General features: G+C 40.3%; 1 protein-coding gene and 1 long non-coding RNA gene across 5 annotated transcripts in view; one reads left to right on the forward strand and one right to left on the reverse strand.

Annotated features, from left to right (window-relative positions):
* The first annotated feature begins 5,182 nt into the window (after nt 1–5,182).
* Nucleotides 5,183–21,668, forward strand: AADAT (aminoadipate aminotransferase). 4 transcript variants are annotated; one of them, XM_068187109.1, is made up of 14 exons: nt 5,183–5,246; nt 6,129–6,197; nt 7,846–8,014; nt 9,027–9,159; nt 9,845–9,919; nt 11,234–11,443; nt 11,951–12,016; nt 13,179–13,261; nt 14,494–14,590; nt 15,408–15,469; nt 18,160–18,224; nt 18,715–18,821; nt 19,455–19,556; nt 20,746–21,668. In XM_068187109.1, exons 2-14 carry the CDS (start codon nt 6,131–6,133, stop codon nt 20,785–20,787), a joined length of 1,278 nt encoding a protein of 425 aa, XP_068043210.1. In that variant the 5' UTR covers nt 5,183–5,246; nt 6,129–6,130; the 3' UTR covers nt 20,788–21,668. The 4 variants fall into 4 exon arrangements, with proteins under 4 accessions (XP_068043210.1, XP_068043213.1, XP_068043212.1 ...); XM_068187111.1 differs by lacking the exon at nt 5,183–5,246 and adding an exon at nt 5,396–5,494; XM_068187110.1 differs by lacking the exon at nt 5,183–5,246 and adding an exon at nt 5,474–5,556.
* LOC137472230 (uncharacterized) overlaps nt 11,240–22,737 on the reverse strand; it is a 107,542-nt gene continuing 96,044 nt past the window's right edge. The window contains exon 3 of the long non-coding RNA XR_010998080.1: nt 11,240–13,507. This is a non-coding gene — a long non-coding RNA (uncharacterized lncRNA). The remainder of the gene's footprint in view (nt 13,508–22,737) is intronic.

Consider the following 22,737-nt stretch of genomic DNA (forward strand, 5'->3'; position numbering starts at 1 on the left):
CAGAAGAAGTCATTTCATTTCTTATGATTCATTTCATTTAGTTAGTGTATTAACTGGATACATTATTGATCTTTGCTCCATCCAATTTCAGCTTCTATAGCATGGACAAAGTGGTCCCAAAAAATATCAGTCCTCTTTTTTCTTTTTCTTTTTTTTTTTTTTAAGTGCTGAAGCACAGGAATGTCTGATGAATATCCAAGGCAAACATTTCACTGTATTAGATATCTTATCAAAGGAACACATTCTAGAACAAGCAACTGCTTTTGTTAGTGTGAAAAGCAGTTTTTCTATAGTTCTTCTTAGAATATCTAGAAAACTGTTGTTCTAGATACTGTGCTGTCCCCTTTGCTGGATTGGATAAAAAGGCAATGATGAAGCAATGATGACAGTCTTTGTACACTCAAAAAAAAAAAAAAAAAGGAGAACAAAAATGGTTGTCAATCAGAGTAAGACTGCTATATGTCTGGGTGCCACCACTCTTCAGGCAGAGAGGGCTGCTTCAAACATACAAGCCACAGCTGTCACTGTGCAGAGCCACACATTTTCCACTCTAAGACAGTATCATTTGACAGCTGCTACAAATATTATGAATTTCATGGATGTCCTGTTATTTTCATCTGACAGTCTCTGAAGCATAAGGAGCTAGCTATTACCAAAAAAAAAGAGAAAAGGGTTTGTGTAACAACATAAACAGCAGCAGAAAGCACATTAGGATGCCCTTCTAATGCGAGATGGTCAGCAAGCATACAGATGAGACTAGGATACTGTTTAATTTTATTTGGATAGGCAGCAGGATTTGTTACTGTTTGAGAATCAATCTTCACTCCTCCCTAAGCCCTCTCCCATTCTAGGAATGCACCGTGTTTTAAAACCCTGGAAAAAGATACTATAAACATGTTTTACTATGCAGTTGCCTTTGAGTGGGAGAGGAACAAACGGCAGCATTCTACTTGTGCAGAAGCTCTGATTAGGTCCAGCAAGATCAGGGTCCCACTGAAAAAGGCTCGACATAAACAAAGAACAGAAATGTTACTTTCTCAAGAGCTTACAGTAAAGACAGATGGAAGCCAGGAAATCGCTCAAGTAATCTGCAAGTGAAAGAACTACTAACTTCACATCTCTTCCACTAATTGTCTCCAGAGCCAACACACTCCTAGCAGTTTTAGCTTCCCACAGAAAAAACAGGTACTTCTGATCTCTGCAGTAACTGTGCCAGTGGATGTTCACATCCTAGATCCAAACTGTTCTGTACTGCTGAGACCTTCCTGATCTCAGTGGCCGCTGCACACCAGTGATGGCTTGCCGCACACAGGATGTTCTGCAAACATAAAGGTGCTGCCAAAGTCAGCATTTTTCCTGGGGAAGGCAGCCCTTGGCAGAAACAATTTGCTTCTAAGGTTTAAAATGGCTGATCTCACACTTCTCCATTTTCCTGTCTTATGCGATTTTCTCATGGGCAGCCATTCCAATTCGTCACGATAAAATTCCCACCTTCACATCGTAAGGCTATTTTGACAGCGCCACTTGCCAGTTCCGTCGTCCCCAGCCCGCAAGAAGCATTACTGGCAGAAATTTAACCCATTCACTAAAACGCGGGTAGCCAGGCTGTTCAGGCAGGACTCTTAATGGCAAGCACAAATCACGGCCAAACGAAAGATGCCAATAGGATTTCAGCTGGAATTCCCGCTCCGGAGCTGGAGCGCGCTGCCCGCACACGCGGTGCGCACGCTCCCCCCCGCGGCCGCCGAGCGCCAGCGCGGGCCCGGCTCCGCCGAGGGTCGCGCTTGGCTCGCCAGCTCGGAACGCCTCGGCAGCGGCTCTGCGCCCCGCTCGGGCCTCTGCAGACAGCACCGGCTCGGTCATACACCCACATTTCCCCGTGCGAAATGATCGCTTCGAATAGGGCACTCAAGCATTACAGAATACATGCTATAAAGCTAACAAATGTATAGTATCCCGGGCTAGAGTGCAGCGTCTTGGAGAGATTTACACTTTGTCGATACAATTGCAAAAACAGCAACTCAGTTAAATTTTGTGTTTACAGCCTCAATCTTTTGTCGTCTTCTTAAAATACTCTAAAGTCCTTGGGGGAGAAGGAAAGAGCAAAGTAACAATATTTACCTAATCTCCCTGTTCTTCATAAATCAAATTGCTTTTGGCTTTTTTGTTCTGCTTGTTGTTTGGGTTTTTTAACACGTAAGTGGACATAGCACATAGTAGAAAGAGGTAGTACAGTTTCAGATGACAGCAGAAATTAACAACCTTGCCGATGCTTCAAGAATTATGCAAGACTTGCATCAAATCATTATGGTTCTAAATGTGCACGTAATAAAGCCAGCAAAGATGGGACTTCCTACACAGTAGTATAATAGAGCACTCAATTTGTGGTTGCTAAGGAATATAAACAGTGATGCAGGGAACTGCTAGATTAATCCAGCTGGGATAGGTATCCAAACAATTGTACATTAATCTTTTTTTTTTAATTTGTTTCAATAGAATGACACCATAATTGGCTAAAAGACCAGACAAACCCCACAAAAATCCATGGAAAATTGAAAACCTTCCCTTGACTTCTCTGGGCTTTGGTCTGTGTCACAAACTGTAACAGTGACAGCCAGGAAATGAAAAAACAGACTTACACAGAAAGCAGTTCAAATTCAATCAGTCTTTCACAGCCAGAACCCCACAGAAATTCAATATCTCTCCATTTGCTATTTCACATTTATATATCCATCTTTTACTTTTTGTCTGTACATCACACAATTAGAAGGCAATTACCTAAATTATAAGTTCTTCAGATCATTAAAGCTGTTAATAAAATCTGATTTTCAGTGTAAGAGCATTCACACACCAACCAAGAAAACAATTCTTCCTGACTGCATCCCAAACTTGACAAGAATTCAATTTTTATTTCAACCTATTCCATCTAATTATGAAGCCTTTCAGCAGATCCCAATACTGCATAAAGTCACTCAAATTACAGAAGCGGGGAGAAGAAAAAGGTAACTTGTTAAGGCACCTCATATTTTTTGTAGAGACATTTTGCTCTCATACCTCAGCTTTGCCTTCAGCAAGTTTTGGAAGGTTCCACTTAAAACATACTTCGAGCACTGGGCATAGTAAAGCCTGGTGCTTTCCTGAATTAAATGCCTAAAAATGCTCCAATGCTCATCCCATCCAGTATTTTTACTCTCCTGCCTCCAAATCAACTACAAAGACCTATATGTTGCAAAGCACAGCTGATTTTGTATGTCCTCACACTGGTTTCTTTCAGACTACTTTACACCTAGACCCCTTTCTAGCATTTCACACTCAGGAGCAAGGGCCATGGCAAGCCCAGAGTGCTGGAGTCCAAAGCCACGACTAGAAAATGACACAGTGTCTCTGCACCTTTCTAAGCAGCAGCAGCGGCAGCTGCACCGCCAGCTACACGTGCTGCACAAGCAATAGCATGCGACACCCAGCAAGGAGGGACACGTCACACCACGCTCCTGCTTTTCCTCCCACTGACCCTACTCATCTGTGGAGAAAAAAATCACCTACAGATGTCTCGCGTCAAACTTTGTTTCCTTTTATGAGCAAAACCTTTAGCGGAAATATCATAAAGTTGATTAAAGTGTGACTATTACCATTATGAGGGAGGTGATTCTGCCCCTCCACTCCACTGTTACGGGACCTCCCATCCAGAGTGCTCCCAGCATGGGAAAGGTTATGACCTGTTGGAGCAAGGGCAGAGGAGTGGCATGAAGGCTGGAGCACCTCTTCTATGAAGACAGTCTGAAAGAATTGGGGTCATTCAACTGAAGACTCCAGAGACGCCTTAGACCACCTTCCAGTACCCAAAGGGGGCTACAAGAGTGCTGGAGAGGGACTTTTTACACCTGCCAACGGCTGGGTGTGGTGTCCCAACGGTGGGAATGGCTTCAAATTCAGAAAGAGTAGGTTTAGACTGGATAATAGGAAGAAATTCTTAACTGCCAGGGTGACGAGACACTGCCATAGGTTTCCCAGAGAAGTTATGGATGCCCCACCCCAAAAGTGTTCAATGCCATGTTGGATGGAACTCTGAGCAACCTGGTCTAGGGGAAGGCGTCCCCGCCGGTGGCAGAGGAGTTGGAACTAGATCATCTTGAAGGTCCCTTCTAAGCCGAACCATTCTGTGATTCTCCGTTTTCCCCCACGGCCAGCCCGTGCTTCGTCCCGCCGCTGCGGGTCCTGGCCGCACCCGGGGCTGCCCAGCAGCCGGCGGTGCCTCCTGCCCGGCTGCCCCCGCCTCTCTCCGCACTATCGGGCTCCAGCCCTCGCTTCGCTGGCACTACACAGACGGAGCCCGTGAGGAAGCCGCTCGTATTAGGGCTTTGGCACGGACCCGCACAGGACAGCTTTCAGATCCGCGCCGCCACTCGCTGCCGAGCGCAGCGCCGGCCAGGGCCCCGCGTCCGCTGCCCGCGCCGCCCGGCCCGGCACGCACACGCCCGCAGCGGGGCTGCCGCTGCCCGGCACGCACACCCCCGCAGCGGGGCTGCCGCTGCCCGGCACACACACGCCCGCAGCGGGGCCGGCCCGGCCCGGCACGCACACCCCCGCAGCGGGGCTGCCGCTGCCCGGCACGCACACCCACAGCGGGGCTGCCGCTGCCCGGCACACACACACCCACAGCGGGGCTGCCGCTGCCCGGCACACGCACGCCCGCAGCGGGGCTGCCGCGGCCCGGCACACACACGCCCACAGCGGGGCTGCCGCTGCCCGGCACGCACACCCACAGCGGGGCTGCCGCTGCCCGGCACACACACACCCGCAGCGGGGCTGCAGCTGCCCGGCACACACACACCCGCAGCGGGGCTGCCGCTGCCCGGCACGCACACGCCCACAGTGGGGCTGCCGCTGCCCGGCACACACACACGCCCACAGCGGGGCTGCCGCTGCCCGGCACACACACACGCCCACAGCGGGGCCGGCCCGGCCCGGCACACGCACGCCCACAGCGGGGCCGGCCCGGCCAAACACACGCACGCCCACAGCGGGGCTGCCGCTGCCCGGCACACGCACGCCCACAGCGGGGCCGGCCCGGCCCGGCACACGCACGCCCACAGCGGGGCTGCCGCTGCCCGGCCCGGCACACGCACGCCCACAGCGGGGCCGGCCCGGCCCGGCACACACACGCCCACAGCGGGGCCGGCCCGGCCCGGCACACGCACGCCCACAGCGGGGCTGCCGCTGCCCGGCCTGCCCCGCGCCCTCCGCCGGTAGGTGTCCGCGGCCGCCACCGCACCCTCCACACAGCGGGACGCCGCTGAGCTCGGGATGGCCCTGGGGGCTCGGTGTCCCCTGGGGAGCTGGGGATGGGTGGGCAATAGGGGGGCGTCTCGGGATCGCCTCGGGGAGGGCGGCGAAGCGGCGCTCAGCTATCCCTTAAAACACAGCCCCAGCCCGCCCCTGTGCACAGGCAGCACCGCGCCTGGGCCGGGCTGCTGGGGGAGCGAAGTTAAGGGAGGTATTTTTAGGAAGCACGAGGTGTGTTTTTTCAAAGCGGCCTTGCTCGGTAGATCGTTTCTAGTGACTGCCGGCACATGCGTGTTGCTGTGGCTGCTCTTCACCCTTCCATTTCATTTCTCTGCTTGCTTTCCCTTCGAAGCAGATGCCTTCTTGTGGCCTTTCCAGGCCTTCGGGCTTCCTGCTGGACTGTAGTTCACTAGCCACTGGATAGTAAACTCTATGGGCACCAGGGAAAAGGAGGAAAACACTCATCAGATACATTTGAAAGACGTTCTTAATTATCCTTTCCAAAAAAAACCCCACCTCTAACTTGACAAGTGTTGTGACTTATAATCATGGCTTGCAATCCTAAAAGCACTTCAAATGCAGTGCTTAATACAGCTAAATAAAGCTGGATTCTCATTAAATAAAAAGAGCTGATGGGTGTTTAAGTTCCATCAAATCTTCAGATTTGTAATTTGCTGTTAAACCTCCAGAGCTGACAGTAAAGGGGCTTTTTTCCTGCTCAGTGGCATACTACAAATTACCCAGATCAAAAGCATTACTTGTGGGAGATGCACATACTAAAATCATATTGCAGATCTTACTCCCTTTTCTAGCTTCATGTCCAACTAATTAGTCTTTCTCCATAGATATGAATTACTCTAGGTTCATCACCACTGTGAGTGCAGCAAGAAAAGCATCTCCAATAAGACTGCTGAGTGAGTACATGTCCCTTCTTCCCAGTTTCTCTGAAAATCATTCTGCGTTCTGGTCTGTGCTGGAGTATCATGGCTTAAGACTTCAAAAGGTTTGAAAGAAAACCATGCTGTAAGCTGACAAAGCAACATGACTTTGGTCAAGCAGAGATGCCAAGCAGGTATAAAGAAAAATAAAGTGAATAGCCTTGAACCATTTCAGAAACCCATCCAGACAAACAAATTAGTATTACCCCTTTAACAAGCGTCTGAAAAGTCTCTGCCACTGTCTCTGAACCCAGGCTTTTGGCACTGTTTGCAACTGAGTTTATGTTGTGTGTCCAGGAACAAGCAAGTGCTAGTTGACTTGAAATTCAGTCCCAGAATGTTTATTTCCACCTGATTTTCCAGTATCCTGTTCATATCCATAAATGCCTCAGCACCCCCGCTCTCTCAGTATTACTACACTTTCCTTTTCCATATTAATCTATCTTTAGGCTACAACATTACATTGTCTTCCATGTGACAGATGAAGAAGTTTAACTGCCTACTTGTTTACTCAATTGAAACCCACAGAGACCTGACAGAATCCAAGCATTAGACATACATAACTAGTTAAGCCTTCAGGGGTCAATTTCCCCTCTTGGTAAGGGGCTGGCATTTGCTGTACTGCTTAAAATGCTTCATAGAGGTACAGCTCAGTCATGCAGTTCACTCTAGGCAGCCTCTTTTTCAAGTGATACGTTAATATGCATCATAACAAAAGTATTAAGCAGCACAGTTCCTGTAGAAAGACATACTGAGCCTACAGTTTTGATGACAAAGTAAATCTCTCTTTACCAGGCCAAAAGTCACAGGCATAACACAAACTGGTGAAATAACTGATAAGAATTAACTCGCCATGTTCAAGTCTGCTAATAATACTGGAAAATAAACTCAGTAACAGGCCACTTTTAAGTCAGATATTCTGTCATCTGTCCTCTCATATCTGATGTAAAACTGCCAAGCCAGCATGAATGCCACATTGTGAGTTCTTAGATTTAAGGCAAGCAAGTGCCCTTGCTGGATTAAGTCTGGTCTGCACTACATAGATTGGATCTGAATGGTTGTGAAACTGTGACTTAAAAGCAGGAATTAAGATTTTCTTCATATCAAATTACTTACACAGTGCCTTTACCACTAAAACTGGGCTGCCAGAAATCTTTCCATTCCCTTATAGAAAAGCTATAATCGTCTGTCAGTATAGCTGCCAGATCAGCTGAAGTGAAACTGAATGAAAAACAGAACAAAAAACAAAGCCATTCATTTCAAGTCAGTCTAAACAGAATATCATTTAGATTTTAAATTCTTGAAGCTCAAAAGACATCAGTCATGACAGTTTTTATAATAGAACTGTCCAGATTGTTTCAAAATAAATTCCAAGCAGCTTTTTTAACTTAAAATTATTTTTTAGTCTGTCCTAACAGTATCTCCTTCCTGGGCCCCCAAACACCTGTTTAATCCAAACGGAAAGCTGAGTTTAAGAAAAGTTATCCTTTTTAATTCATGATAGCTAAACAAGTAAATTGAAAAATAGAACAAGTTTTCTGGGCCATTATTAAATATTGATTAAAGGATATGATCACCATTATAATAATAAAATTGTAACCAAAGTGTTTTCCTTTTACTCTAGCTGAATTGATGCAGAAGTCTCCTCCATCTCTCATCTCTCTGGCTGGAGGGGCACCAAATCCTAATCTTTTTCCATTTAAGAGGGCAACTGTTGACATTGGACATGGAACACCTATTGAGATTGGAGAAGATCTGATGAAGAGAGCTCTCCAGTACTCAGCCTCAGCAGGGTATCTGTCACAGCTGCTTGCACTTCAAGATGCCAGAAGCTAAGGATCATAATATCCTTTATTGCATTAAGTCACCTGTGTTTTTAAAACCTGTTCATAAAGCCTTTTTTTTTTTTCAAAAAATAGGCTCTTCCCAAAACCCATAGGTTTTTTTTTTTTTTCAATTTGCCTTACTATTTACATTTGAGTTCCAGTGGAAAAGTTTGCAATGAGTTTTGTAAAAAGAAAAAAAAAAATCACTTAAATCACTTAAAATCCTAATCTTAGTATTTCTTAAGCCAGAGTATTTCCTAGCTATTCGTATTTGAGAATCCAGACACCCAAAACCGATATGTTTGTTTTCTATGTTTTGGAGTATTTCTTTTCATTTGACACCATATACTAAACTCAGTATGTAGAACTTGTGGTAGTTGAGTGGAGGTATTTATAGAATTGTCATTTTTGGTACAAAAATTGCATATTATTATATTGCTTTAGCGCTCATGTAAACTTCTCAGCAGACAGCACTGAGTCAGGTGAGGACAGGTTTGCAAAAATACTTGGGTACCTACAGAGACACATGGGGCATCAGTTAAAACTTTTCTTAATATTTAAATCAACCAGCCATTTGTGAACTTCCTACAAGATCTTACGACATTTTTTGGAAAACATGTTTTAGAAATCCTTGTAATCTGCAGCAGGTTACAAGCAGCATTAAGAACTTTGTCACACTGCCACATTCGAGTACAGAATGATAATTTCTAGGAGTGAGTATTGGTCAGCCTCCACCCTGTTTCATCCTTGGCAAATAATTTCTGCCCAGATTTCACTATGATGATTTGATGTATGGACCACAGGTGCCCATCTCATTTTCTTAATTTGAGAAGCAGTCATAACAATTGCATCTAAATGTATCTGTGTGACTGCTGAAATCAGACTCAGGACTGCATGCTAGATTTGGCAGGGATTTGGAGGAACAGGCTAGCTTTGGCCTATATAAGGTCTTAGATATGCCTTCTTGTTCATGTTTCAGGATTCCAGAGCTGTTGTCTTGGCTAAAAGATTTCCAGCGGAACTTACATGATCCTCCCACAGCCAATTACAGTCCTGAGCAAGGACAGATGGAAGTGTGTGTCACAACTGGCAGCCAGGAAGGCTTGTGTAAAGTAAGACCAAAAGATTCATGTGTTAGAACCATTTCATTCAGACAGATGTTTATTCTTCCATCAGTTCAGCTATATTCAGCATTTAGTGCCCTCTATAACTATATGCAGGGTACCATTTCATGTACTCTTCCTCCATAGATATGAATTACTCTAGGTTCATGTACAAGATAAAGGAAATTAAATAAAATTGGAGTGGCATTCTAGACTGTCAGGACTGCATGGAAGTTCAGGTAACCAAAGAGCCTGTGTAGAAAACATGCTGTAAGGTAACATATCATGTTACTCAAGTAGTGCAATAATAAGTGCATAGATGTTTTACCACAATTCTATTTTAAATATGTTTCTTCTCGTTTTTACTCCCTGATTTTTTGGGGTTTTTACTTTCCGAAATAATGACCCTTTCCAGTCCACTCTCACTGCTGTTTAGTTGTTTCTTTCTATAACTTATACGGTAAAACGGGTGGTTCAGAACACTGTCTTTCCATGTCAAGTTGGTAACCTATCTTAATGTGGCTCTAAAGCAGATTTTTCATCTGTTTGTTGCCTTTCTCAAAGACAGGATAATTATAGGGTTAGGGAATTACTAGTATCTAATCAAGATTTTTAATCCCATTAAGAAGTCAAAAGTACGAAGCACATGTCCAAAAACTGAACAGTCTTTAAAATAGAATCTTTTCTTTTGCAGGTATTTGAAATGCTCATTAATCCTGGAGACAACATCCTTTTGGATGCACCCACATACGCGGGCACACTAGCAGCTGTAAGTTATTCCTTAGCTACAAAACATTGTGAATGTTACATTTGAACTAAACAGCAGTTTAAGCACTACTCAGTGCCTGTTCTGCAGTCTTATAAAAACTGTCTATTTTTGCCATAAAAACATATCAAAGACTCAAGATTTTCGTGTCCAGCCAGTTAAGTTCATAAATATTAACTCATGGAAGGTTTTCTACTAAAAGTTCTATGAAAGCTATTTGAAGTTCCTCTTCCAAACACTAGTTCATTCAAGGGCTAAGATCACATATGGCACTGGAAAGAAAGCCATCAGGACTTAGTTTGGTTGAATTAAATTTATAACAAGTGGGTTGTGTTAACATGTCAGCATGTTTACCTGAAATATTTCATGATCAGAGTATACGATAGCTATAAATAGTATAATATTGGAATATATACTGAAACACCCATACATGAGTACGAAGATATTAATTAGTGAGAACTATACAAAAGCAGCAAAGTTTACTTCTGAAAAGTAGTTAAATCAGTATAAAATTAAATGTCAGCTCAAAATATATAAGACCTGCAAGAAGGGTTAGAATAAATGCACCACAAATTCAGTTGTCCCCCCTTGCATCAAAATAAATTGTTATTGCTTACTGTCCTAAATTTGAATATATAGTCTAATCAACTTCTTTAGGAGTATATTTTGACAATGCAGCAGCTTGCAGTTTTACCTAAAAATGCAGAGCACTTCATGGTACAAATTGAAATTCCACAGAGGAGAGACAGCAAGAATTTTCATTGGTATTTTACCTATATTTTTTCATACTGCTGTCAACATGTCACTGAAGTAGCATCATTTCATTCTCCTTTATATTGCTGAATATATCTGTTGAGAGAACAGATTCTTTGCCCTTTGTCAGGGAAGAGTAGCTTAAAGCTCTGACATTTCCACCAAAGTAGAGCATAAATTGTCAGTAGGAAACAAAGGTGCTGTGACCTTAACTGTCTGTGGTGAGAGCATGAGAAGCCCTGAGAGAACAGTTCAGATTTACAAACTACCTTTCCACTTGAAAACCTAAATCTGATTTCCTAGAGAAGAGCAGCAATTGAACATAGGACTCACCCATTTCCTCTAAGTTGACTTAGTAGAACAAATAAAGAGTAATGTGCTAAGTTTGACTAGCCTTACAGCAAATTCAGGCAAACTTTTCTTTTGCTCATGAGCAAATGGAGCTTGAGATATCTATAAAATCAAAAAGAAAGACTTTGTATTGATGAAATGTTATGGTGCCAGTGACAAAAGGAAGGCCTTTGAATTACACAATTATGACAGTTTTGTTCCTTCTATCAACAGCTGAGACCCTTGGGTTGTAATATAATTAATATTCCTAGTGACCAACATGGCATTATTCCAAAAGCTTTAAAAGAAATTCTGTCTGCTTGGAGCCCAGAGGATGTAAAAAATCATAGCAATCACCTCCCCAAATTCCTGTACACTATTCCAAATGGATGCAACCCAACTGGCAATTCGCTGACCACAGAGCGCAAAAAGGAGATTTACCAGGTACGGAGCTATGCTCTTGTGAACCTTGTAGGTGGAAGTAGATAAATATCAGCCTCATTTCAGTTGAAGGTATTCCATGTTTGGTATTTGGGCCCATTATTGGTCCAGTAGACATTCCTCCTAGAACTTGTTTCTAGCAGAATCTCTATCACAGCATCTCTTTAGAGGTAGACTATGCCTTACATAAATTATTTTTCAATGGTAGCCCATTGGCAGGTGATACCTTTGCCATGGGCTTCTAACTGGGGTTATTGCATGTTGCCTGCACAGTTTGAATGCCACATAGAACAGAGCTTCAGTTGCATACAAGGGTCCGTATACTACAAGTAACATGATGACTCTTAAAATTTTTTGATATCTAAATCGGGCACTTGAAGACTTCTCATCATTCTATGTAATTAATGTTTAATCAATAGAATCATAATATGATGCTGGTTAAAAAAAACACCTGACTGAATTTGCCATGTGTTTAACTTTTATTCCTTTTGTTACTTTTTATTTATTTAGCTTGCAAGACAATATGATTTTCTCATAATAGAAGATGATCCTTACTACTTTCTCCAATTTGAAAAGGTAGTTTTTCTTCCATAATCCTTAGTAACACCTTATTTTCTGGGGAGAAACTAAGGTTTCATAAGAGAACTAAGGTTTGAGCCCTGGATCTTACTGCATGCCTCTTCTTCATGTCCTACCAAGGCAGTTGTAGGCCTCACAGTCTGTACTTTTTCAGTAATTTTCCCCTTTTGTGGTATTTTATATCCTGTTAATTAGTGGTTGAAATTTCTAAAGCTTCATACAGGATAGAATTTTTCAGTAATCAGAAAATGATGAAGACTGCATTCAGAGCAAAGCAAGTATGTCACTGAAGCAGCACTTGAAATTTGCGGTCTCTTAATGTTCCTTTCTCCCTGTCTCTCCTTTCATTCAGCAGAAGACTGCCTACTCTGCATCTATTATACCCCATTTTTATCCTTTTGCCTTTTGGAGAAACTGGGAGTTCTCCCAGGTACCACATATAGTGCTACTGGATAGGCAGCTTCCCTTCGTGTAAATTTTCTGCAAATTTCATATGTGAATCTAAAGTTAATCAGTCTTTAAAAGTACCTAACTTCAGAAATCAAAACAGGTCTTACAAAGCACTAGAACATTGGTAGAAGATAAAGGTCACCATTTTCCCTTTTTAGATATATTTTTATGGAAGGAGGCAATAAAACTGCCTCACTTACCCATTGAATAGTATCGTGAAGCTTTGTAAGAAAATGCAGGGGAGGTGGTGTAAAAACAGAATTCTTGATAAGGAAAAAGTATGCTGGAATCAGATCTTCACAATTTGGTCATATCTTCTGATTTCATTTTTAATATAGCAAGGCAAAATGCTACAAGGCTCCATTTTAGAAATTGCAGTACCTCTTTACTCCACAAGAAATCTTGGCAGAAAAATCATTATTTCTCTGTCCTTCTTATAGCATCATACCAATACTTAAACACTTGTGTGCTGAACAGTGGGCTAAGTAATCATCAAAAACTAACAAAGCTGATTTCTTGAAGATATTCACAGAATATTGTAATCACATGTCAGAAAGCTAGGCTGAGCAATCACTTGTCAGCAAGTTACTGCAATGTTTTCCTTTGAATATGCATTTGAGAAATGAATTGTGTCTTCCTAGTAAAGAAAAGAATTCCATTACAATACTTACTAGCACCTTGAATTTTATATTTTATTTTTTATTCCAAGCCATGGGCTCCAACTTTCCTCTCAATGGATGTGGATGGCCGAGTTATCAGGACCGACTCTTTCTCTAAAATTCTCTCATCTGGGTAAGGCCAGCTGCAGACCACTTAACTATTGCCTATTCAGTTAAGATGCAAGACTTCATATGAAGTGATGAGACATGTCAGTGTTTTCTCATTTACTAACTATCCACTTCTGGAATGAATGGCTTTTCACAGTCCGCTCACTTTTCATATCATCTCTCAGCAGTCATTTTACTCCAGGTTCTGTTTCCCTTCTGATGCAGATTCTGAAGCCTCTCCCCCCAGGAAGCCCATTCTTGCAGGCACCATCTAGGCAGAAAGACAGATGCTGGATTCCAGCTCTGTTCCTGGAACTATTAGGAGCTTTTCTCTCTTCTTTTTTCCATTTCCCTTTTTATCTATCTATCTATCTCTTAGTATTCCTGTAAGCTCCCTGAACTTGTAATACAGAAAAGAAACTATCATTCTTCACAAACTGCTCATAGGGTTGTACTGAAATCTAGCCTTCCAGTTCTTTCAGTTTGTTTCCACCTGCCAGAAAAAGAACCAACTTGGCTGTTTTCCATTTCACACAAGTCAATGTATTTTTGTTTTTTTCTGTTAACCTAATAGATATAAAACATTAATGTGAATTCTGCATTGGCAGCCAGTGGATTATAACCCATCCTAGAGAAAGTGAGGAGACAACATAACGCTAAGTGTGATTGCATTTTCAGAAGTGACACCACAAAATGGCATGACACAGTATTATCTTTTCCAAAGACACATATGAGTTTACTGGTTCCATTTTTCTTCAAATAAAAACTTCAGCCAATCTGTAAAGACGGGTAATAAGAATTGAAGCATAAGTAACCATCTAGTTTATCAATCTATATTCCATTCCTTCTGCAGTACTGAAAGGGAGTGAAAGAGTAAAGCCATTTGCCACTTACCTGTTTGTCATAAAACCTAAGCATTCATGATCTTTTATTATGGGAAAACTTGTCTTTCCTTCCCTTTGATTCATGTTACCTTTATGGTTGCAGAGGACAGCTTCCAAACATAGATTTTGTCCTGAAGCCTCATAACTAAGAAGCTACTATAAGCATTAAAACCTCTTAAATATTTTCATTTAATGACTTTGATATTCAGCTTCTAAATTGTATAACCTGCGGGCAGTATTACGATATAAATAAATTTGAATGCATAAGCGATCCTTACACTATCAATAAAATCATTGCATGTTTTCCCACATATAACTAAGACAAAGTATTAGTACATTGCATTTTTGTAGTAACTTTTTGTTTGGTTTCCAGTTTACGAATAGGTTTTCTGACAGGTCCCAAGCCTCTCATCGACAGAGTTGTTCTACACATTCAGGTGTCAACAATGCACACCAGCACTTTCACACAGGCAAGTACCAAGCCACCAAATGAGTTGCATTTAGAGAAGACAACATATCCAAGTTATAGATACCACAAGCAAACAGCTTTGTACTTTCACGGTTGCTCTGAACTTTTGCAGTTTTGTTTATGTACATTCATTGTCAACTCTACCAAAGGAAGAGAGACCATCATAGAACTCGGAACCAGAGCTAAAGGGTTGTCTCAGTGCATGGATAGTACAGCTGATATCCCTTAACCCTCAGATTTCAAGAAACAAGTTTTGAAATATTTTATCTCTTCCTGGTAGGTTTTTTTACAACTCCAGTATAAACCACAGTATGGAAAAAAACACTCATTTATTATTTTTTATTCTATTTTTCAATTAAAACAATATTGGCAGCCCACAAAGACATTTCAAAGCAAGCTGACAACTACAGCCCCTTTATGGTTAGTAATAAGGAAAGGAGACACTGAACACATCTAAATATGGCTTCCGTCTTCCAGCTCCGTTAGTTTGCCACTGTTAAAGCGGAGAGGCCAATGTGGACAGGAAGGTAAAGCAATATACATTGCCTTCCTCTTTCTCCCCATTTATCATGTTTAGCTCTTCATCCATTTTTCCCTCCCCCCACCTCAGCTTCCAAAAACTGCCATGATCCTAGGAGACACCAGTAACATGGACTGTAATAACCTTGGCACCTCTGTTTATAAGGGGCTCCAAGAGACACTGCATGCAATTTCACGTCTGGGGGATGTTGAATACTTCATCTGGCTATGGATCTTTTGATGATTGTGGAGCAGTCCTGCTTAAAACATGGTACTGATGATGTGCTTTATTTCTTTAGATTATGATATCACAGCTGCTTCAGCAATGGGGACAAAAGGGTTTCTTGGAGCATATAGACAGGTAGGGTTATGTCCTGTGCTGAATCCCATCATCTGTCATTCTGCTACTTGTTACCTACATCAAGCATTCTTTGTAGTAAACAAGTCAGAGGAGGTGCACCAGTATAAGCCAAGTAGGTCAGACAGATCACCAAGACTGTTGGGTTCACACAAGAGCCCTGAAGAGAAACAGTGTGAAGTTGCAGACAAGCAGGTCAGGGCATGTCACCTTCCACTCCAGGCAGACAATCTGCCAGTCAATTGGCACAGACATCATGTGAAAACAGGGACTAATAATAAAAGGGCAGCTGGACAGGAACAAACACAGATCTAAACCAATGTGGTTAATCCTATGTTCTCCCTTTATTGTTTACAGACAGTAGTTTTTATACACTTCTAGATAGCTTACAATCGTGAGCACACTCATTGGCAAGCAAACATTGTTTGTTCCTGTCTTAAGGTGGCTAAAGTTTCACACTGCAGACCTATACTAATTCACACCTAGATAGCTCAGTAAATTGTGTTATACCTTTACATAATTTCTGACTGCGCCACAAACTTACTCAACTGCTCCACAGGCTTCCAGGCCTCCGAGACCCACTTCTGAGGCCTAGGCTGGGGTAGCTCAACCTTCACTTTAAACATATAAATCACACACATCCAGATCATGACCCATTGCTCAGAAATTCCTCTACAATCATGCAGCTCCCACTTGAAGGGAACTTCAGAGGATCCTGGAAGTTTCAAGCCAGTGAATTAAGTTTAGATCCCTGCTAAAGAGTTAGGCCCTATAGCAAAAGCTGAGATCTCTGAGCACAGAATCTATTGAGAAAGAGTCAGCATAGCCTTTATAAAGGCAGTTCACTAAGTTAGCACGAATTTACACTCTTGCCATCTTTGATCTCCTGATTGTGGATACTGATGGAAAAACAGTGAAGTTCATCTACACACACTAAACATTGCCTGAACGATGCCTCTCACTGTTAGAGAGAGAGCACTGCACTACCATCTAACTCACAAGACATTTCTTGTATACTGACTGACACACATTTAGTTTTCATTTATTATGCAGGAGCAGCATAGTTTCTCTTGACAGTCAGTGCCTCGTTTTATATGCTCTACTTGGATATCATTAGAGCCCCAAATTTCTCACTTCAGTAGGAGTGTGCTACACTCTGCAAAGGCCTGTAACAGCAACATGAGCAAAACATGCAAAAAGTTCTTACATCTCACTGTAACAGCCACTTGTGTCCCCTTGATGTTCATACTGTAAACAGCAATATTTGAAAAAAAAAAAAACTAAACCAGACACACCAGCTTTAGCATTGCTTTGTTTTAAGATTTAAGAATATAAAAATAAGTCTCACAGAGGAACTTGGACCACGCTTTAGCTCAACTTTCAGCAGTTCCCAAAAAATAAATCCCATATGTATCTCTTCACTTACCTCTTTCTTGTAGGTCAAAAAGCAGCCTTATCAAGCCTGAAGACTGTTCTTCCACTTAAACTAATGAAAATAGGGCTTCAGTGGGACAGCTGCAATGCTTTATAACCTTACTGATGAGGCCCCCACAGCTGACTGCAGTCTCTTCCAGCTGATTTCATTTGTATGAGAGTGAGGTGTTAGATCAGGTTTTGGAGTAGAAGATGGTCTGGTTTTTTGGAGTAGTTACATTTTTGGGTTTTGTCTTAGTAATCATTATGATTTCGGCATGTAATTAAAATGGTAACAGGATTTGCAATTTTAGCAAAAACTGCACAAAGGAGATTTATTCTTTCATGTAGAATGTAGCAATAGATATAGCTGAGCCCCAAAACTGTTTAAGTCTCTGTAGGTTTTGGTGTTTGTGTGTCAGATATAATAAAATACATCCAGAAATCAAAACTATTGGTTCAGAAAGTATTTTAAAAAATACAAATGTAAAATTATGTAAATTATGCAAATTACTAAGGATGTTTTCTCAAGACATGGGAACATATTTGCATTTGAATTATGAACTCAGTATCAGGCATTTCTCTTGTGTCTTCCATTGCACAGCTGTGTCATTTTATGTTGACAAAAGCCACTGCACATGACTTGTCTATGGTGAAACTTGGGTTAGGGTCCTTTTTCCCAAGAAGCGATTAAATTATTTGAAAGTTTTACTTACAGTATGAAGGAGATAGGTTCAAAAGTTTAGGAAAGTGGTAGCTGTCAAATAGCTTTAACAGGTTTATCATATGATTTGCTTTTTACCTTGTGAAATGTCATTTCCATGTATACCTGTTACACAAATTCAACCCAAATGCACAAATATTAAGTCTGTGCTTTTGCATATGTTAAAGTCCCTAATTTTCTTCAATGTGTGTGGCTTTGTGCAGTAAATACTGTTAACAGGACGTATATCCACTGCCATAATAGACAGAATGGAAGTAATATGTAAAAGGTTTCTATGATATGTGTAAAGCTGAAGAAGCAGCCACAAAGGGACTTCCTCTGTCTGGTTGATCAGTGCTCTGTTGGAGATGCAGTGAAGCAGTAAAAATTTCTTGGATATGTATACAAATATTTGTACACACAGTATACTGTGTTGTGCCCATCTAGGATATTCTTGTGTTTCTATTAAATGTGCGCTTGAGTTGTTAAAGTAGAAAGGCTTTGTTTCTACCTTCAGAAACAAATAGACTCTGAAAGGATATGAGTTCATGACTTTCAATTGATAATTTGCTTTCAGAGTGGTGGACTTCTACAGGACCCAGCGGGATGCAATGCTCACTGCTGCTGACAAGTGGTTAAAAGGTCAGAGTGCAGTACAAATAATCACTTTTTTTTACCAGCTATTTATCACCTTTGTGCTCAAGAAAAATCTCTTAAGTTCATCTCTTGACTGAAGTGACAGATAAGCACTATAAGCAAATCCATTGCATTAAATATTAAGCTCAGGACAAATTCTCTATTGCTGCATTCTTATGCTTTCTGGTAGGACAGGGAGATAGATGATGATGATGAAAAAAAGCTCACATTACTATTTAAAGCAATTTTACAAAGAAGCTATGTTTCACTTCATTATGTCCTTATACTTTCAGTGTTTAAAATCTCTGTCTTTAATAAATCTCTGAAATAGTGACCTTAATTTAAAAGAAGATACAAAAAATCACTATAGCAATAGTGATAATAATGCTTGTATCAGCAAATCTAAAACATCAATGAATCTATGATGTATCCATTAGAAGGGGGGCATAAGTTTCTTACTTGATTCCATTTTCTCTCTCTCTCTCTCTTTCTCCAGACTTGGCAGAATGGTACCCTCCTGCTGCTGGCATGTTCTTATGGATCAAAATAAAGGGTATTTCTGATACACAGCAGCTGATAATGGAAAAGGCTTTGGAGAAAGAAGTATGACATGTGATTTAATGATTTATGATCTTAAAATGAAAAAAGGGAGGGATAAAATATCTGTATCTATCCACATGTGCACATATAAAAAAGCAGGTGGACTTGCTGTGCACCATCATTAAGTCTGCAAGTCAGGCACTATGGTGTAGTTACTGATTAACAAAATATTTTCATGACTCTGTTCAAATGTTGATATTTCACCAGTTTACTTAAATTGAAACCAATATAACATATGGTACAATATGTTATTGTGTATGACACATATATATATAATACATATATACCTATATGGTGGCTGTTGACCAATTTTTTTTTAATGAGATAAATTAAATTTGGTTTTATTTCTCTAATTTATAAGATCCAGCACTGAGTAAGCTACACCCTAGATGCTTCTAAGCATTGTGATGATACGAATGAAACCTGGTAACCAAAACTGAAGACTCTTTGGTTTTATTATGAAAAGTCTGGTTACACTTTGCATATTTTTGTCTTCTCATTTAGAAAAAAACAAGATGGTACACCATGTTCACACTTATAAGTGTGTAAGCATTGAGTTTTCTCAAATTTAATTTAACATAGTGTTTTAAAAATGTGGAAGTGGTAATAACTGTGTGGTTATTCACTTTTTTGTAGGTATTACTGGTTCCTGGAGGAGCATTCAATATTGATAGTTCAGAGACTAGTTCTTATGTCAGAGCCTCCTTCTCTCTGCCTTCTCCTGCCCAGATGGATCTGGTGAGATTTTTTTACATTCTTATCAAGACGGTTTCTCACGCAGTAATTCTTTATTTTTTACATCCTTCTCCTTATATTTTTTCTTGATTGTTAGAGGTTTTAGTCTGTAGGTGATTGAGCAGTACTTTCACAGCAGTGTTAGCTGTTCTTTGAGCAAGATACTCATCCAAATGATCTGCAAGTTACCAAATTTTTAGGACCACTTAGAATTTTTCTGTGTATCTCATACATACAGTGTCTCACACTTAAACCTCCCAGACATTATTTATAAATGTTTTACTGAAGCCAAAGTATTTGCTTAAGCATTAGCAGGCATCATGTATTTTTCAGACTCCAGATTCCTGAAATTCTGAGATTGAATTACCTGTGCTGTTTTTTTTTTTTGTGTGTTGGTAATTCTTTGTAAGAAAAACTATTGTTTTCTTTTCATACAATTTACATATATGTTTTATTTATTTATTTATTTATTGTTTTATTTATTTTATTTATTTATTATTATTCCTGATATTATCAGGAACTAATATTTTATGTGTTTTAGGAGCATTTTTCATGTTATTTGGCTCTATCTATAAAATCAGTAGGAGAAAAGATAGGAGACATTTATTTGTGCAGATTTAATACTGATTTAATTGGGGTGCTTGAAACAGTTCATTATTTGTAGTTATACTTTTATGCATTTGTGAAGGCTTATAACAGATAAGTGCTTCTATTACCTTTTGAGTTCTTCTGTATTTTTTCTATTTTTTCCTTTTTCTTTATTAAAGTAATTCATAACCATACTATTGACTGTCAAGCTGTATTTTCATATGCTTCCCCACTCAACTGTTCTTTCTTTTTTTCACTTTTGGAGTCCCCAGACAGTAATATTAAGTTAAAAGAGATACTCTTTCAGGGATCACTAGTTTGTTAGAAGTTACATCTGAACTCCAAAAACCTTTGAACATCAATATATGCATTTTTCTGTTGCAGAAATATCTGCCTTTTATTTTCTATCAGAGAATTGGAAGCTTTGTGCAGTCAAAGCCCGTACATGATTTTATAAAAGGAAAAGAGAGAATATCAGCAGAACTTTACATTATAAAATATTGATTCTATATGGTTAGGGAAATTTTAGTAGCTTTACAGGTTTCATGTGTTCCCTATTCATGTAATGCTGAAATATAAATGTGAACCATATTTTTCATTGCAGGCCTTCAAGAGACTGGCTGACCTTATAAAAGAATCTTTGTGAAAAAGCTAAATAGAGCTCTTGCAGTAATAAAAATCATCTCCAGAAAATATTTATTAACATTTGGATTTCATCAGAACACTTTATAAGCAAGCACAATACAGTGGATGCTGCCTTAGATCTTTTCAGCTAAAAGAAAAGACAGAAAATTAAAGTGAAAAAAAATTTGCCTAATTTTTTTTTGACAGGGCATTGCATTACTAAATTTATCCAATTCAGAAACATTTAAAATACTCAAAACCAAAATGTTCTATTTCCTGTAAAATCTGTGGTTTTGTTAGATTTGAATTGATTTTGTTCTGACTTTTGTTTTCCATTTGAGTTGGGAAACAAAAATCATTTACTTAGAAAGTTGCACTTGAGGTGGTGTTAGCCACTATTACTCCTCACTATTAATCTCAACTCATACATTCCTTCAAAATTTTATGCTGGAATTCTCTCATGTGTCACTTCCATTCTTGTCCTACTGTATGACATCTAGTTTTAATGATTTGAGGATTAGTATTTAATTTTACTGAAGTTTTGTCAGATAAAGCTGATGTAACTCTGTTAATAAAATTGAAACTGATCCAGCAAAATGAGGCTTTGATTACAAATAAACTGAAGTGCCTTGCAATTTGCAAGGGTATTCTTGAATTTGTAAAAGGTATTCTGATTGCTGGCTTTTACTTCAGTCTGTGAATAATTACTCTGTACCTGTAGAAAATCTCTGGTATGCCAAGGCATGTGGATGTACTAAAGGAACTACTCTTGGCTATTCATTCAGATGTGGCTTTGAATGGAGAGTGTAAGTAAATGAACAGGGGACATGGCAGAATGGACACTACCCTGACACTGCCAGATGCAAACAAAATGAAAAAATAAAGAAATGTTTCAGTCTCTTATCCCTTGGTTATTGTCATTGTCATCCCAAACATTTGATACTCAGCAACAGGTACAAAATCTTCAGAAAGTTTCAACTGAACTAATTCTCCAAGGCTTCCCATTTGGATTGGTGACTTCAGTTTTACTTACTGTTTGAATGAAAGCACTGTGATTTTCCACCAATATCAGATGGCTGTTTCTTTATGTGCAACTGTTCAGAATTTCAGAGTAAAACATTGTTCAAGGACCTAGTTAACCATTCAGCAGCCCAGGCAACCCAAGCAAAACTTTCTTCATTGGAAGTTTCACAACAGAAATTATTACTATAAATTATTATTATTATTATTACAAATTATTGTAATACAATAATTTTCATTCCCTCTTTTCCCCCTAAATAGCATGTATCACAACAAACTAGCAGAGATGTATGCCTTTCCCAGCATCCCTCCCATTGGCAGGATCATTCCAGTGCCTCCAGCCCAGCATCAACTTTTCATCTCTGTCTCAAGCCTTTTAATTTAGTCACACATCCACACCATCTTGAGCAGCATATCTAAAATCAATCCTTTGCTCAATTCCCAGATTATTGCAGCTTTTAGGTAAATCCACTGGAGAGGGACCGGCATAGGTGGGTAAGGCAGTGCAGTGGATGGGGCTGGCTCCTCCAGAGTCAGGCTGTGCTGGGGCAGCCAGGACCCATGGAGTGACAAAGGGTAGGGAGAGCCTGCAGTCCCAAATCTGCTCTCAGGGTGCCAGCACTGTCTTTGAAGACAAACTTGTTCCATTTTACATGGTTTAATGGTGCTAATGGGGGATCCAAACTAGCACTGCCTCCTGTGCAGTGCCACTCAACAGGAAGTATTCACATCTCAACTCACTTTCATAAGCATGTGTAGAAATGATGAAAACTCTAATATTGCTATCAGGCAATTTTTATCTTGGGCTCAATTGCAAAAATTATTTTATACAACAACAAATTGATATGTCTTTTCGATTAGGTTTTTTTTTTAGAGGAATAAGTGTAAATATAATTTAAGACTGATTTTAGCTCTCAGGTAAATGCGATTGTCACATATTTTGGTCATATTG

This window comes from Anomalospiza imberbis, chromosome 4 (assembly GCF_031753505.1).
Source record: "Anomalospiza imberbis isolate Cuckoo-Finch-1a 21T00152 chromosome 4, ASM3175350v1, whole genome shotgun sequence".
Taxonomy (NCBI): Eukaryota; Metazoa; Chordata; class Aves; order Passeriformes; family Viduidae; genus Anomalospiza; species Anomalospiza imberbis.